The 17,394-nt window shown below is 34.5% G+C and overlaps 1 protein-coding gene across 3 annotated transcripts in view; it reads right to left on the bottom strand.

The window, feature by feature from the left end:
* The window catches only part of CLINT1 (clathrin interactor 1), a 65,808-nt gene that overhangs the window by 17,318 nt on the left and 31,096 nt on the right, over positions 1-17,394 (bottom strand). For all 3 annotated transcript variants that reach the window (XM_007447115.1, XM_007447117.1, XM_007447116.1), the window contains exons 2-7: positions 12,012-12,116; positions 11,385-11,481; positions 9,712-9,820; positions 8,596-8,760; positions 5,576-5,753; positions 1,767-2,013 (exon numbers count right to left, since the gene is read on the bottom strand). In XM_007447115.1, coding sequence (XP_007447177.1) covers positions 1,767-2,013; positions 5,576-5,753; positions 8,596-8,760; positions 9,712-9,820; positions 11,385-11,481; positions 12,012-12,116 — 901 coding nt within the window. The remainder of the gene's footprint in view (positions 1-1,766; positions 2,014-5,575; positions 5,754-8,595; positions 8,761-9,711; positions 9,821-11,384; positions 11,482-12,011; positions 12,117-17,394) is intronic.

Here is a 17,394-nt window from a genome sequence, read left to right as displayed (position 1 = left end):
TCATTTCTTACTGCATTTCACTCAAAAGAACAGACCTTCCAGATCCCACTCAAATCTTAACACAGAATCACTTGAGAAGCATTAAAGAAATATATATGCCCAGCTCCATCACAACATACTGAATCATAATTGCCCAGGTTGGGATCTTGGTCTGTACAGTCTTAGAAAGCTCCTTTAGTAATTGCAATGCATCTTAGGTCTGAGATCTACTGGATTGGAGGCCAACATCCTATCTAGCTCCTATCTAGCTCAGGTCAGTATAATTCTACGTTGGTCTGATATACCTTGACATCTGTTTTATATTTAGTTCCCAAACTAAACTGTGGGGCTGGAGTTGTAATATGATTTTTCTCCTATACATAGTTCTAAGCACCCTAATGCATAGGTCCTCAATGTTCAATACATACATGTTAAATTAGAACAGAAGTGCTAGGCAATAGGAAAACACTGTAAATTCCTAGGCATGTTAATTTGAGCTTTGAAGATTAAAACACTATATACTGTGGTTCAAAAAGGCCTTGAGGTTGAAAGAGATCTGAAGCAGCTGAGTAACTTGCGGAGAACTTCAGAGTTCTATGCATTTTTTTGGTAATAAAAACAAAGTCAAAAAGCTTACACTATAAATTTAAAGTATTTATGGCAGTGGCATACATTCAGGCTGTACTACAAATTAATATTTAAAATCCTTTTAAGATATAAAAGTCTCAGTTTACTGTTAAAAAAAAATTATACAGGTTGGATGATTTTCCCCATGCAACCATAAATGAACTCTTCATACAACAGCCATCATGTATTATTTGGGTTTTAATTATGACTATCTACCAGATCTTAGACAGTCATCAGTAAGCAACTGTATCCACAGCAGGGGAAAACTAAGACCACAAGGAAATAATACATCCATTTCCCCCTTTTAACTACAACTAAAGCTGAGTTGTAATTTTGAGGTTTTCATCAAAACTAAAAAGTACAATATGGGTGAAATTACACACCAGAAGATATGTGGGAAAACTTGACACAGTTCTTGACACTAAGTAGGACTAGCTTTATTTTTAGAGTCACCTGCAATCTGCAAGATACATTAGAAAAATATTTTCCCTAGCTTTCAGCTACATTTAATGCAAAGATACAAGCTGGGTGAATACTAGTGGGGGGAGAGTAACAAAACAACTACTGAGGCTTTCAGGGCAAACCTCCCTCTTAGGCAGATTTCTGTCCAAAAGACTAGCTTGCAGCCAGGTATCTAGCAGGTGGATTTCATTTCTGTGGTGAATAAAAAGTGAAGACAGTTATAAGAATTAGTGCTGCTACTGATCAATACCGACCACAGGTCAAATAAACCTCCTTTTCAGAGGAACGATCTCTGTATTAAACAAGACCAGTTCCGCTATATAACTACTTGTCATATATACAAGTGGTCATTTCTTACAATTTCCAAACACTACCATGTTTTCCTTAGTGAATCTCACACTTGGTACCAGTGGTGGTGTCTAGAAGGAAACAGATGCACTACATTCTGATCCACAACCTTTCCCAAATGAACCAAGAGTGTTATTACTATTTTCATAGAAAGTACATAGATAATCATTCAGCAATTGGACAGGTTTCTTCCTCCAAAGAGATTTCTTATTATTAATGACTAATACATGCCAGATGATCTATAATTAATATGATTACCTAGAAATGCCTGAGACTACTAATGCAGTAATTCTAAAAGTAATTTATAAGAATAAAACCGTGTATAATGTGTAAACTCGTGCCATTCCCACCTTAATTGAAGACTGAGGTGTATGAGCTGAAGCATTCTGATCTGGACTTGCTTTGTCCCCCGTGTAATGTGCTGCTGCTCCAAGATCAATGGTTTTGGAAGGATTTGCTGTGCGCTTGTGTCTTGTGGTGGTGGTCTCTGTGGCCTGTGTGATATGGATATGTTTTGTCGTCACAGTCTCCTCTTCATCTTTGAATTCACCTTTGGGAGATCTGCCTCTTCTTGCTTTCTTTTCCTCATCACTGTCACTAAAAGATATTAAAAAAGAAGGCAAATAATAAGACTAGGGATTACTTTAAAATGGAGCCCTCAGTGATTTGAGCTAAAGAATTTCAAATGCAGTAACTCCAAAACTCCATACTTTGACTATTTGACAGGGATCAAGAAAATGTTATCTAAGCTATCTGAATAATCATATGTGTGCACTGGGGAGCAGAAGTGGGAACCCATCAAATTCCCCAGGTAAGTCTAAAATACTGCTACAAAAAAGTATTTACATAAATGTGTACAAATAGAAAAGCCTGAAATAATTCAAATGCTTATTTATTTATTATAGATTTAAAGCTTAATTAAAAAATAAAATAGCAGGGTTATTATCATATCAGAATCAATTGATTAGAGTCTAGGAGCTCAAATAGCTGCATTTGATAACCATTTTCTTGAAATGGACTGTGCAACAACTACAGTTCCATTTATATAACATGATTCTGTCACTGACTCATATACTAATGCAAATATATAATAAAATACTATAATTTCAATGGATATCTTTTAAATATTATCCTATCTGCATTCAAATGATTAAACTCTCATCTGTAAATGCAGAAAAATGAGGTAATGCACTTTACAAGAACTGTGCTCTATTTTACTATATAGAATCACGAGATCAAACTTTCACAAAACTAAGAAAACCGCTTTACAGAAAATTTAAATATTTTAAAAGAATTCCTTTTCAGGCACATTCAAAGATTTTTTCTTCTTCTTAACATACGGAAGGAAAAAAATACAGAACGAGTAAAAGAACTGTGTTTTTCATATGCCCCAAATTAAATATGTCAGTACTAGTGTGCTCTCCAGTAATGACGCATTGCGTGTTTTTTCTGGTGCAAGTAGGACAGAGAGAGAAATTGCCTGAAATACGTTCCATTACCTATTATTTCTTAATTTCAGAGTAGGTGGTTTAAATTATAAATATTCTGAAGTAAAATACTTAAAATTCTCCTTAAAACTATGACTATTATTACTGATGCAATTTAACTCGGACTAATCTAAAGCAATTTCTACTTAAATATAAATCAATTTGGAACTTGTATAAATCAAGAATCAAGAATGGCTCCCCACACTGAGCAAAGGGGTTAAATGTATTTTTATCTACAAACATTTTAGGGAATCTACAAGTTCTGATCAAGTGTTCAAAACCCCTTGTCACTTACTAATTTCTCAGCAACAAATGACCTAAAAATTCCCACCATCGGTCCTATATCTAAGACTGAAACTTCTTACCCTTCTGATGTCCAATTTGATTACAGTGCAAGATAATTTCTTTACAAGGTGAGACTATAAACCTGACTAGCACACAATGAAATGAAAGCTTCATATATGATCAGTGTTCAAGAATTCCTGAATCTAATAATGAGCTAATAAGTCTAAAATTCTGATAACATGCCAGATAGGTCCCATACAACTTTGTCTAAAAATCTATTCTTCTCTCACAAATACTCCAAGATGTAAGTCCCTGGTTTGCTCTTTAGTTACTAAAACAAATAACATACACTACATTTTCACTCTTTTGAACCTGAATATATAAAAGATTTAGGAACTCTAGCAGATCCTGTCTTAGAGGCAAATGTAGAAAAGAAAAAATCAAGGAAGAAACAGAAAAAAAAAAGAATAGGAAGACAAATCAAGGAAAGAAAAATTGAGGGTGGAGGGCAAAGAAGAGAAAGTAACAAAACAAGAAGGTACATAGTTAGATTTCTAACCAGCCTACCTACCTGATTCCCATACTTCTTCAGGAAATAGCAACAGAATATGTGGCCACTATGTTTTCTAAGTCAAACCAAAAGTGTGAACACAAAGGCCACAAGAACATTAAAGAGGGAAAAACAGCACAGAGTATTTGAGGTAGGCATCGTTTTCCATAGTTTAGTTATTTATTATTACCATATGCATACACCTTCAGTATAAAAGAGCTAGAAATATAGTTGTAAAATATATTCAAAGTATTAAAAATAAATTCTGGTTCTTCAAAGGTCATATTCCAGAAACAGACAGGAATTCCACAGATTTAGTAAATATGGAAACATACTGAGAAGACACTAAAATATTTTAGAATCTGAATAGTTTCAAAATTCTTATTTTTATTTCTTTTTAATGACCCCTAAATCTGAACTGTTAAGATTTTTTTATAAGAGAAAAAGAGATGGTACTTAGTTACAAGAACTCACTTGAAGTTTTGGTTGCATCTCTGCGTTACTTTAGGCAAGTTCCACACAGCCTGATTGGGCTTCAGTTCTTACTCCCAAAAAATAATGGTAAAATCCTTGCTCTAGACTATCTAATAGAGATACAGTGAGGCACAAATGACAAAGATCTTATAAAACTTGCTTTGCAAAGTAAGTGCTACATATATTGCCCTTATAACTGGCAGAAAAACTAGTTAATAGCTATATTGGTAAGTAAGAAAAAGTGAATGCTAGAAGGTTCCTAGTACTGTTCTATGTAAAACTAAATACAAATACCCCACCATTAGAAAATGTAATCTATGAAAATATAGGTCATACTTGAAAACATTTTAGTCCAAATATCCATCTGGATTTTTTTTTTCTGGTATAAACTGGCATCTTAATGAATCTTAATGAAATGTCACAGGAAGAATTTTCAAACCCCTAACTTTTGTTTAAATCTAATAAAATAATAAACTTCATTATCCCTCAGCAATACCTTAGATCCCTGGATCATCAGATGCCCAATTGCAAAATAAGCTGTCAAAGTTCTTACTGGGAAAAAAAATTCCAATAAATGGCCTGAATAAAAACATACAGGAAATGTGATCAATTTTAGAAATAAATGGGCACAGACAACGAAAGTGTGTCAATACTAAATGCAAATAATGTCTGACATAGCATCTTATAAACATCTGCACTGTATATATGATGTGTGTGTGTATGTAAATACACACACACACTATATATATATGTATAAATCAGCAGCAAATATACTAAAAATGGAACAATACAGTGAAAATTCGCATGACCTGGGAATTTCCTGGCAGTCCAGTGGTTAGGACTTGGCACTTTCACTGCCATGGTCTCAGTTCAATCCCTCGTCAGGGAACTCGATTAGCCTGCCCCCATGCAAGGCTGACATGCAAATTCATGAATTTTTCCATATTTTTGCACAAGGCATTTTTAGGGGAGTGAAACTACTCTGTATGGTTCTGTATTGTCAACTATACAACACAGTAAACCCTAATGCAAACTGAAGAGTTTAGTTAATAATATTGGTTATCAATTGTTAATAAATGTACCACATTAATGCAAGATGTTAATAACAGGAGAAACTGTGTGTGTGTGCATGCATTCTTGGACTTGGAGAGGTGGGGTTATGTAGCAACTCCCTGTACTTTATGCACAATTTTTCTGTGAAGCTAAAATTGCTCTAAAAAATAAAATATATTAAAGAAACAAACAAATAAAGCTGAATTTCAGATAATGCCAACACCCAAAACAAATAAAAAAAACCCAAGACCCAGCTGTGTCAATTTAGTACCCTCTCCAAGAGACCCAGGAGACAAAGTGTTAATAATACCTGCATCTTTCTGGAGAGTCTTCTCTATCTTTCCTCCGGAACTTGCTGATGGTGTCGTCAATTGTGCTTCCAATTTTATCACTCAGTTCACCTAATTTATCACTGAATGGAAAAGCACTCTTGCTTTTATCCCAGTCCTCATCCCATTTTGATTTAGGCTCAGGATCATATCGTTCACCTATATAAAGCATTAAAAAAAGAAGCAACTCTAAGGACATTAAATTCAAAAGGTGTCTATAGTCCTTATTTCTGAAACTTTTCCTCATAATAAAATAGTTTTCAAAGGAAAACAGAAAGCTCCCACAGTGCTGAATCAACACAATTGCAGCAAGGCACAGCATGTAGTGCCAGTCATTAAGTGGCAGGGATGCAGATTCAAAAGCTTTTGTTTATGAAAACTAACACAACCTTAATGCACAGCACATCAGGAAGTTCTTAAGGGCTGCTAAAAGGAGTAGAGAAAAACACAAAAACCAACACGAGCTATATAAGCAAAAGAGAAATGGAAATCTTTTGTTTTCACAAAAGTCACTTAATGCATTATATTTCATTCCCATTTCTTAATGGTTTTTCAATTATTAGAAAAGCACTGGACAGCAACAATCTCTTACAAAACACAAACTACAGGAAACACTACTCTGAATGCTACATATCCCAATATACTGTAAAGACCCATAACTGTCATTCTTTACCATCAAACTAGAAAAATAAATGTACTTCATGGCATGGGAAAGCACCCTTCAATTATTTTAAAAAGAAAAGAATATTCTAACTACCAAAAACTATACAGACTAGAATCATGAAATATGCTCAAGCAGTTCAGAACAGTGATGATCTATTCAAACACCAAGTCCAAACATTATGCTGGGACTGGCAAAACCCAGGGAGCCTCTGTGTGAATTTGATAATGGAGATAGTAGATCACTGGCAATGAAAAAAAGCCCCAAAATGTCAAGATTTGTTTTAGTCCTTGACTCTGAGGGCCTAAAGAAGAGATAGGAATTACAGGTGCTACATGGACCCTTTTCCATTTCCATTTTCATGTCCAAACTCAACTTAAGAGGCAAGAGTACAAGGTGCAGAAAAATCATGCGTGGTTAAAAAGAAGACCGAAAATTAAGGCAGGGTGCAGAGAAAAAGGAAAGACCAATGAGAAACAGCAAAATAATCAAAAGGTGGATAACTGAGCTTTTGTTTAAACTTTGGTTAACAAGTTCTGATGGCACACATGCCCTTTGGCGATCGAACAAAACCATTTTGCTGAATTACTCAGTAAAACTGCAAAGCCAAAATTTTCTGTGAGAGTTTGAGGATTTAAAAATACGTCTACTAAATCTGAAAGTGACCACCAACTTAAAGAGAACATGAAAAAATGTTTTCTAAACAATATTTAAGCCAGGATGGTATTATAAAAATGAATGGCTCTCCAACAATGTATATGTACACTTCAAAAACAATGTGATGAACTAGACTTTGAAAAGAAACAAATTTACAGGATAAATGAAAGCAGATGAAAACTAAATTAGCACGGTGGACATCATACTAAATGAGTGCCAGAGATACTGGATATTGGCAAAACATTATCTAATGTCAAAATAAAAAGCATGTAAAATAGTTATAATTGATTAAGTCTCTGAATAATACATATAACATTAAAAATAATTTATAAAAGAAGGCAATGCACATACACAGGACATTCAACTCTATTTCTAATGCAGATGATGTAATTAGTTCATTCTAAGTCTAAAAACTTAATTGTCTAAATTTATCTAATTATATATTGTGCTGATTAAAAAAAGGACTACTAGCAAGGAGAATGAGGAAGGGAGTGGCGAACAGCTCTTTCTACTCAAAAACACATTAAACTGCTAAAGCTACTTGGAAAAATCTAAAGAATAAAATATTTACTTGGGTAAATAATTGAAAGACTTCTTACTCCCCTAAACAAATAAAAACTCCAAAACATATTTATGTGATTTATTTAAGAGAAACATTTTTGCCCAATTCAAGAACTGACTTAAATGTGATATGGGACATTAAAAAAAGGAATTTTTCTGCTGTTAGAAACATTAACCAATTAAGTGCAGTATTTTTAATTTGAGGGCAAGAAAGCAGAGGAGCAAAGGAGTGAAGACATTTTATAGACACTCGCAAGGTAAGAAATAGAAGATTTTTACACAGTACAATGAAGGAGTTACGAGATCTCAGTATAATTCAAATATAAACAAACTTAGATATGGTTGGGGGGCAGTTAGAGATCCCCAATATGCAGCTGCTAAGTATACGTGGCACTGGCCTGTCTGTGTATATACAAAATGACAAGGGACTGTCAGTGTTCAGAGAAGACAGAATGAGTCCAAAGGAACATCCTGTGAAAGAGAGTTCTTATTTTCTGTATCTGTTTCAAGCACCTACCTAGTGATCTATTTTAGGAAAACCATATTATTACATTAAAAATAAACATGAGAGATGAATGTTCTAGCTGTTCTTAAATATGTTAGGAACAATACAGTGATAGGCCTAGATGAAAAACTGATGGTATTGTCAGTTACCTTTTTCTACATCAAATTAACGCAATGCTTAATTAAGGGAACAGACTCAGGATGGACTAAACTGTAGCTCTATTTTTGGCCAAAAATAGAACTAAACTGGTTTTGAATTAGGAGGATGAATCTCTTCATCAAACTTTTTTTGTAATGCTCTACATGGTAAGTTATAGAAATCCTTTTTTTTCTTAGAATGGGAACCCCAAGAGGAAAGGGCATATGTCTATTTTATTCTCTGTATGTCAACTCAAAGTTTCATCATTCAATAATGCTTAATGGTTAAAATCATATTCTTGAAACACAAAAGTATAAAATAGATTCCTAAGATCCACAGGAGCCAAAATGAGTATTACATGTATCTTAGTATTGTATGTATTCAAAATAGCATTTTTGTCTTCTGTATTTCAATGATTCTTAAAATACACCCAAGAAGCTAAACTGATGCTTAGGTGCCAGTCTGTCTTTGATACTCACTGTATCTGAATCCTCCAACACTGTCTGAGGAAACCCCAACATATTTGTCTTTGTTCTTCTTTGCTTTCTTTCGCTCTTCACGAAGCCTGTCATCATCCTGGGCAAATTCAACCAATTCTTTCACCTTCTGGCGAATATTTATACCTTGATCCTTGCCATGCTCATCTGTGAGGATGGTAAGGGAGAAACAAAACCTTAAGAATTCAGTTAATATGTATCAAACTCTTTAACACACAAAAAAAAGACATGAAAATTTCAACACAAGGAACCAACTTCAATATTTTAAAGTGAATAAAAAGAGGCAAAGTGTGTTACTGAATTTTGTCATTTCCTCATCAAATCCTAAGTCTTGAGATGCAATTTTGGCTTATAAGAGAGTGCAAAGATGAACTAAAAAGGACCACAGATAACGGTTCTATGCAAAATCAATTAAAGATCCACTAAAAAGGATTACTAACATTAACCATACAAAATGGACTAATATCCAAAAATGTTATTTTCTTTTTCTATGGTATTTTAACAAAACAAAACAAAACGTACATTTTAATGACTGAAAAGCACCCAAACGCCTTCGTCTCCCCAATAAAAGTTTGGAAACACTAATTACCAGGATTTAGTGTAGCTGAAAAACTGAATTTTTAAAGTGCTTTCAACTGGGGTATGCTACAAAATGAAATGTGGTTCATTCTGTATCCTCGTTCACATTCAAAACACACTCTGGCCTTGCTGCCTTTGCACAGTAAATATTATTTGGTGGGAGGAAAAAAAACCCCAGCTTCAAACAGATGTGTGTGTTTTGGAGCTCTAACCTTTTCTTCCCATATGATTAAAGCTATTCCTTTATGGACACCACAGGGGACCAGTCTCCAGTGCATATTTTAATATAAACCCGAACACTCATGTTGTGTTGGTTCTGTTGTTATTAACCAGTATTTTCTGCAAGTTCTTGTCTTCACTAATTAATACTCTAGGGCCCCACGTCTTGGATTCTGCACTCGTCACACAACCAGCAACAGTCACATTCTAATTAGAGCGGAGAAGCTTCTAAGCTGGTTCAGGTGACTGACAACTCCAACTACTGTTTTAATTTGCTTATAAGGTTTTTCCATTGCTCACCTACAAAGTGGTAATTTTCCAGGGATCGCAAATCATAAATGTGTTCTCTGGCACTTGTAACAACACGCTCTGATCCATTCCTTATGAGGTAAGCTAGGAGCAGCAATGACTGTAAAAATACAAAGCACCAAGTGAGATTTAATGAAATAAATTCTGGTAGAGCTCTGGTAAATGGCTAAAAAAAAAAAAAAATCTAACATTAGCAAATAAATAATCTTTGTGTGTGTATGTGTGTGTGGGTTCTTTACCTTACATTAGACTTTAAAAGTACCTTTAGAAACTCTTATTATCAATTTAAAGTTCCTCTTATACCAAGCGTACTAAGTAATTATAAACTGTCCACTGGATACACGTGTCAAAAGATTAAAAAAAAAACTTAGATGTTAAATATCTGAATGTATGATATAAATGAACACTAAGCTTTTAGAAAGCTGGTTCAGTTTTAGTGTTAGAAGCATCAGTTTAAAGAGAACAATTATTTGGTAATTATATGACCTCACAGCATTTTTCCCAGATACAATTTAATTTGGGAGGTTTATGATGTGGCTTTTGTTTAAAAAACTTGCTGCTTGTTTTGGAAAATATAGATATTTTCTGCTAAAAAGGTGATTTATGCTGACACGTTAAAAAAAAAGAATCAAAGGAAATAAAAAACTTGCTGCCAACAAATATGAGAAAAGAATGTTTACGGGATTTCTTTTTGAAGTGATGAAAATGTTCTGGTTTAGACAGTAACTACTACACAACTTTGTGAATGCACTAAAAACCAATGAATTATGAATTCTGAACTTAACTTTGTTTGGAACAAACCTCACATAAAGATGATTAGATCTATGAAAATCTAGTTAGGTTGAAGAAATTGAGGGGCAAAAAACCCTCATTTCTACCAGGAGTTTATTCATTAAAAAAGTAGTTTACCCAAGAATTATTAAAACAAATAAAAAGCTCTAATTAAAAAAAATTAATTTATAGAAATTTAAACTATTTCATCACTACTACTATATAAGCTAAAGGAATAACAGTGAATGTTTTCAGAGACAAACAACATCAAAAACATGGAACTAAATAAAGCATTGATTTTCAATACTGAAAGCCAAAAACGTTGCTTTCAAAGTTTCAAATATAAATATAATAACACCATTTTGGAAAGCACAGAACAACTTTCTGAGCAGCAAGAAAATATCGTGGGGATGGAAGAACAGATTACTATCTTGTTTTAGAATTCTACATTATATGATGAGATCAGTATTAAATGAAAGGAATCTAACAAAAGAGTACATATTTGCAAATTTTTAAAAGTTAGAATTTTAATGCTTTAGAATCTCCTGTTAAATTTAACATATATTTTTGGTGCACAATACTGTAATAATACTGGCAAATTTTTATGTAGAGATGACAAAGCATATTAGAGGGTGGTTTTCATCTTAATTGCTCATACACTAAACATGCATACTACTATAGATTCATTACTTTCGATATGGACAAATATATGAAGAGTTGTTTATGGTGACTAGAAAACAGAACACAAACAGCAAATCTACTTCTTTTACCTGTTTTAGAATATTCTATTCTAGGATTCAACATCCTTCATAATCACTTATGTATGTACACCTTAAAACTTCAAGCATTTGTCTTCAACGTGTCAAATAATAAATACAGACTAAAACACATACCTTATAAACTCTTCTCCAATTTTTTTTGTTGTCTTTTAACATTCGTGACCAAAGCATGTTCATAAGTTCTGGAAATTGTTCGTACATAAATGTAGCCCTGAAAAAAGAATAATTTTCCTTAAGAGTTTGCAGTGTGTTAATTCTGACAGTAGATGGCAGGCTTGTTCTGTGTTTTCCTAAAGAGCTTTAAAAAATTAATAAGCTTAATTCAAAAAAAATTTAGATATGCTTCCTTAAAAATGTCTTTCTTATATTTTATACAATATCGAGCACATTCATAAGTCCCACTAATTAATATATTTTACAAGCCCTTCATTCACTGGCATAATCGTCCAGATGTTCATCAAGAAAAAATTTTCCTAGCTTTAAGTCATTTTATATGCATTTGTCAAAATTTTAACAAAGTTTGTCTAAACTTCATTGAAAAAGAAGAATTTTGTTTTACTTTTCTGAGCTAATATCTAAGGGGAATGGATCCTCTGTAAAACTTCCCCCACTAATATCTGAATGATTATATGCAAAATTTATATCTGGCAGCTAAACAGTTTAAAACTGAAAGCAAATTTCACATTTCTGGGTGAAGATAGTTGCATTCTTTCTGCACTGCTGAGTCAAATTATCACTTACTTGGCAATCTCTCCCATGAGTTGCCCAGAAGGTCCCCAAGGATCGTCATTCGTTGCTTCTCGAACCTTAGACTCTATCTCTGAATAATTCATAACCACATTGGTGCTGCAGAGGAAAAAAATGCATGCACATATGCACAAAGATTAGCATCAAAACTGAGAAACACATGAAAACTTAATAATGACACTACTGGGTGTCCTAATGAGATACCTCTACAGGGTGGAAAAGAAAACATCTTTTGTGCACAAGCTACCCTGAGGACACTATATAACACATTTAAGTTATCTTTAAGAAGGTTTTACTATTCCATTAGGCTTCAAGAATACAGATGAGATATTACATTAGAGCTGGCATAAGTCCAGTAAAAAATGGCTTTAGGTCAAATTAAAAAGGAAATTGAACATGCTACAGTCTATTATAAAGCTAAGTTGTCATTTTGCTGACCAGACCTGGTTTACATGCAGTCTTAGGTTTCCTGTTCACAGAAATTCTTTAATGAACAAAATTATATAAAAGCTAAATGTTATTTATACTGTATGAAAAATCAAAGATAACAGTCTAAAGATGTTTAGAACCACTATGAACATTTAACTGTAGTCCTTGTCTTTTTTCACTTACTGTACCACATGCGTTTTCTATGTCACTGTATAGTCACTGTAACCCTCAGTGGTTTTTTTTTTTAATTAATTAATATTTTGGCTGTGCTGCACAGCATGTGGGATCTTAGTTCCCCAACCAAGGACCGAACCCGTGCCCCTGTGGTGGTAGAAGCGCAGAGTCTTAACCACTGGACCGCCAAGGAAGTCCCAGCCCTCATTTCTAATGGCTACATAATATTCCATCTGGAGACTGTATGATAATGTATTTAACTTTCACTTAAGACTTCAGCAGTGGTCAAGAACATGGATTCTAGGAGTCAGAAAGATCTGAGTCCAATTAACTTACTTTGTGATCTTTGGCAAAAATTATTTTGTGGGTTGGCCAAAAAATTTGTTCGGGTTTTTCCCATAAGATCTTACAGAAAACCTGAACGAACTTTTTGGCCAACCCAATACTTCTCTTAATGTTTCCTCAAATGTAAAATGGGAATAAGGAAGAAAACTACTACTATCTCAAAGGGTAACATATCAAATGATACACAATGGTACAGTGTCTGACATATATAGGAAGTGCTCAATAAAAGTTAGCTATTATTATTAGAGATAATATCACCTATTAGAATTTTAAAATATCAATATTAAGTAATATTTTTATAAGAAAGAACTAACTTTGAAAAGAATACCTTACAATTAAGAGATGAGATGGCAAAATGTGTGGTTGTCAAAAAAGAATTTCTCATGCTTATATGGATTGAAGAATTCAAAGACATTCTGAGGAAATACTGTGGAAATGTGACATATTATAGTAGTACTCATTTGACATGTAACACTCCAATTATTACTGAACAATTGTTAGATGCCTGTAAATATGGTAATTCAAATCTTCCACTTAAAACTGAATTTTAGAAATAGTGAAAAAATAAGAATTTGGTAACTCTTATTAGTTATATCTACCCCACTTTTGCTGTACGGTTTTTCAGTCATTCAAATAAGGAAGGTTTGATTATAATTGGCACTCGAATCTCTCAAATATAAATTTCAAATTTATTACAAATACTTCAATTAATAAACAGTTCAAATTTTAAAGGAACCATTATGCATATATATGACTTGACAAATCACAGAATAAATATGGCTTCTAGATTTACATTCAGAATACTGTTCTATTAAGGTAGAAAAGCGAAATCCTATTACTTTCTTTCTCCTAAAATATCAACTGTTTGATAACAAACACAAATTATTTCCATGGCACTAAAATAAATCCCTGGTCTCCAATGCCTCCTTCAAAATTTAAGACTATTAATGAATGGATTTTTATAAAAACCCCATAATCATTCTATTAACAAAAATTTTATGTATAAATATAAAGAAATAGTAACTTTTTTTTCTAATTTTGCTAACAAATGAATCAAAATAAAATTAAGGCGGGCAATGACACATTTGCAATTTAAGATGCCACAAAATAATGGATTTCAAAATGCTGTTGTTTATCTTACTGGCTGAAGAATGCACGGCTTAGGCAGTTAAAAGTGCAGCTGTGGGAATGAACAACAGCAATTAGAATTATAATTTATCCAAGCATTTCATGACCAAGAATGCACTTGAAATTGTTTGCACTGTTTAATTTGTTGGAGAACAAGATGAAGAGCTAATCTCTAGCCCATGTACACGAAATATTTTTACTAGAGCCTTCATAAATGCTGTAGCTTTCGAACACTACTTTCCTTGTTCAAGCTACAAAAACCCATGGGTCAAATGAGAAAGGTCCTGTTTCCCTAACCCTTCACAAGATTCTTAGCTGAAGGCCTATATGTGTTTGAGTGCTGTGTGTTTAAGAGGAGGAGGTGGCAGAGAGCCAATAGCTTAAGAATCTCCCTATTTCCTTGGTTGAGAAACAATGGGAATTATGTAAAAGGACAACTTGCCATTAGAACACACAACATAAAATATAAAATGGCAACAACATGGAAAAATATGGCAACAATAGTAACAAAAAGTAACAAAGTTAGAACACCTCCATGAAGAGTATCAGGCTCTATTTTAAAACCATTTTCTAACAATACCGCTGCTTTCCAGAAACTGGAACGCTCAAGATGAGATCCAATGGCATAAAGAATTCCAAAACAAAGTATTTTTAAGCTGCACTTAATTCAGAAACAAATATAAACTAAAACAAAACAACACTGTATAGTTTGGCCTTATTCCAGGTCATTTAAAAATAACTGTTTCTAAAAAGGTAGAAATGGCATTTTGATCCTTCCTTTCCCATGTGTTCTATTGCCCTCAATCCACACCCTACCCATAATTCCAATGCCCTTTTTAAGAAAGGAAAATAACTCCTCCCCCTCCCCCAAAAAAGAAAAGTTAAAAAAAAAGTTATGTCCAGATGTGAAAGGAAAAAACATCCAGCTTAATTCCTAAAACTTCTTATGATTGACACAAATGTTTTAAGAATGGATAATTCAGACACTAGAGGGGGTTCTCTCATCAGTTTTTTAAAACACACAAAATTCAGACAAAGGTCAAGGATCTGTTCTGCAAACAAAATTAAAGGAAATTACCAGGGAGTGACCAGAGTGAAAAATATAAGCAGCTGCTCATGTTCTGAAGATTTTTACCTTAAAGTAATATTGAACCACTGCTTTTTTTTTTTTTGCGGTATGCGGGCCTCTCACTGTTGTGGCCTCTCCCGTTGCAGAGCACAGGCTCCAGACGCGCAGGCTCAGCGGCCATGGCTCACGGGCCCAGCCGCTCCACAGCATGTGGGATCCTCCCAGACCGGGGCACGAACCCATGTCCCCTGCATTGGCAGGCGGACTCTCAACCACTGTGCCACCAGGGAAGCCCGAACCACTGCTTTTTTATAAGGATAAAATCCACAATTAAAATCAAACCACAGTGTTTTCACACACTTCACATGTGCTCCTCACAGCACCCCAGCAACAGGCAGGTAGGACAGGAATAAGAGTCCCCAAAGAGAGTACTTAACTCTGCACTACCCAGCACTACTCACTCAGTTGGATTTTTAATGCTAACTACTAAAAGTTACCATCCTCAAGTCCTGTACACATGCTTCTATGGCTATATGAACACAGCCAATATTCAATTAAGTCAAGGGCTGATTATTCAATTTGTTAATGATTAGTGTTCATTTGGGCCCTCCTCTTTATTCCCCATTTTCTGCTTATTTCACTGGTCACTACTGATAAATATCAAGTTATTTTACTCGGTAACAGTTTGGGTCCAGGTTTTAGAGGCAAAATTGGTTGAAAGTAAAAGCTAAAATGGAGCTTTACCTATAGATGGTCAGTGATTCTTCTAATCTGCATTAAGAATCATCAGTAAAATGACTGACAAGAAAAAATTTGAATAGTCTTACGGTATTTTTTTCCTGCCAAAAGTTCAAGAATATGCTTTGCTAAAACAAAACGACAGACCAGGAGAAAAAGTAAAGTACAGGTATAATCCAGTCTTAACTGCTAACAAAGGAATATGAAAATTGAAACAGATTTCGTAAGAAGCCTTTTTCCTAGCCTGCCTTTTAAATTTTACTTCTTTCTAAACAAAATGGAATCAAATGGGTCTGTATTTTTAATATGGTTTCTTCTTCTTCTTTTTTTTTTTTTTCTGTATGTGGGCCTCTCACTGTTGTGGCCTCTCCCGTTGCAGAGCACAGGCTCCGAACACGCAGGCTCAGCGGCCGGGGCTCACGGGCCCAGCCGCTCCGCAGCATGTGGGATCTTCCCGGACCGGGGCACGAACCCGTGTCCCCTGCATCGGTAGGCGGACTCTCAACCACTGCGCCACCAGGGAAGCCCCTTCTTTTTGTTTTAAAGTTATTGTAAAGACTTTATTCATTCCGAGCTCAGGAAAAAATATTCAGCAGTATTTTCTATTAGATGGTTAAACTTGTGTTTTTTCATTCGAACATCCACACTTACAAACACAGGAGAGTCAGAAAAACAGAGGCAGCAAGAGACAGAGACAAATACAGCGTTCAAAGTAATGGCTTTAAATAATGTATTTTTTTTCTTCAAACTGTGTTTTCTTTTTTCCTATATTTTCCAAAATTTCCCCTATGAACATTATATTGTAACCAAGGGAAAAGTATTAAAATGCCATTAATAGAAATCAAGTACTATATCATTAGCAACATTTTAACTATTTATAGGCAAATAAGCATCATGGTAGACCAAATTAGTATTATTTGTACTTCCAATGTCTTGTTATCAGGCTAGTAAGTGTAGCAAACTAGTAACTAAAATATATGTATACATATAACTAAATATGTAACTAAAATATGTATACCAAATGCTATGTGTGTAAAACCACAGGGACAACTTAGGTACATAATATGGAAATTAATGTGATTAAAAAAAAAACTGTATTAGGGAAGAATAATTCCCAACATTAAAATCTATATTTAAAAGTGACCTCTTGGGACTTCCCTGGTGGCATAGTGGTTGAGAATCTGCCTGCTAATGCAGGGGACACAGGTTCGAGCCCTGGTCTGGAAGGATCCCACATGCCACGGAGCAACTAGGCCCATGAGCCACAACTACTGAGCCTGCGCGTCTGGAGCCTGTGCTCCGCAACAAGAGAGGCCGCGATAGCGAGAGGCCCGCGCACCGCGATGAAGAGTGGCCCCCGCTTGCCACAACTAGAGAAAGCCCTTGCACAGAAACGAAAACCCAACACAGCAAAAATAAATTAATTAATTAATAAACTCCTACCCCCAACATCTTCTTTAAAAAAAAAAAAAAGTGACCTCTTGATCTTAATGC

Source organism: Lipotes vexillifer, unplaced genomic scaffold (assembly GCF_000442215.2).
Source record: "Lipotes vexillifer unplaced genomic scaffold, Lipotes_vexillifer_v1.1 scaffold194, whole genome shotgun sequence".
NCBI lineage: Eukaryota > Metazoa > Chordata > Mammalia > Artiodactyla > Lipotidae > Lipotes > Lipotes vexillifer.
This window is presented reverse-complemented; position numbering and strand designations above follow the sequence as displayed.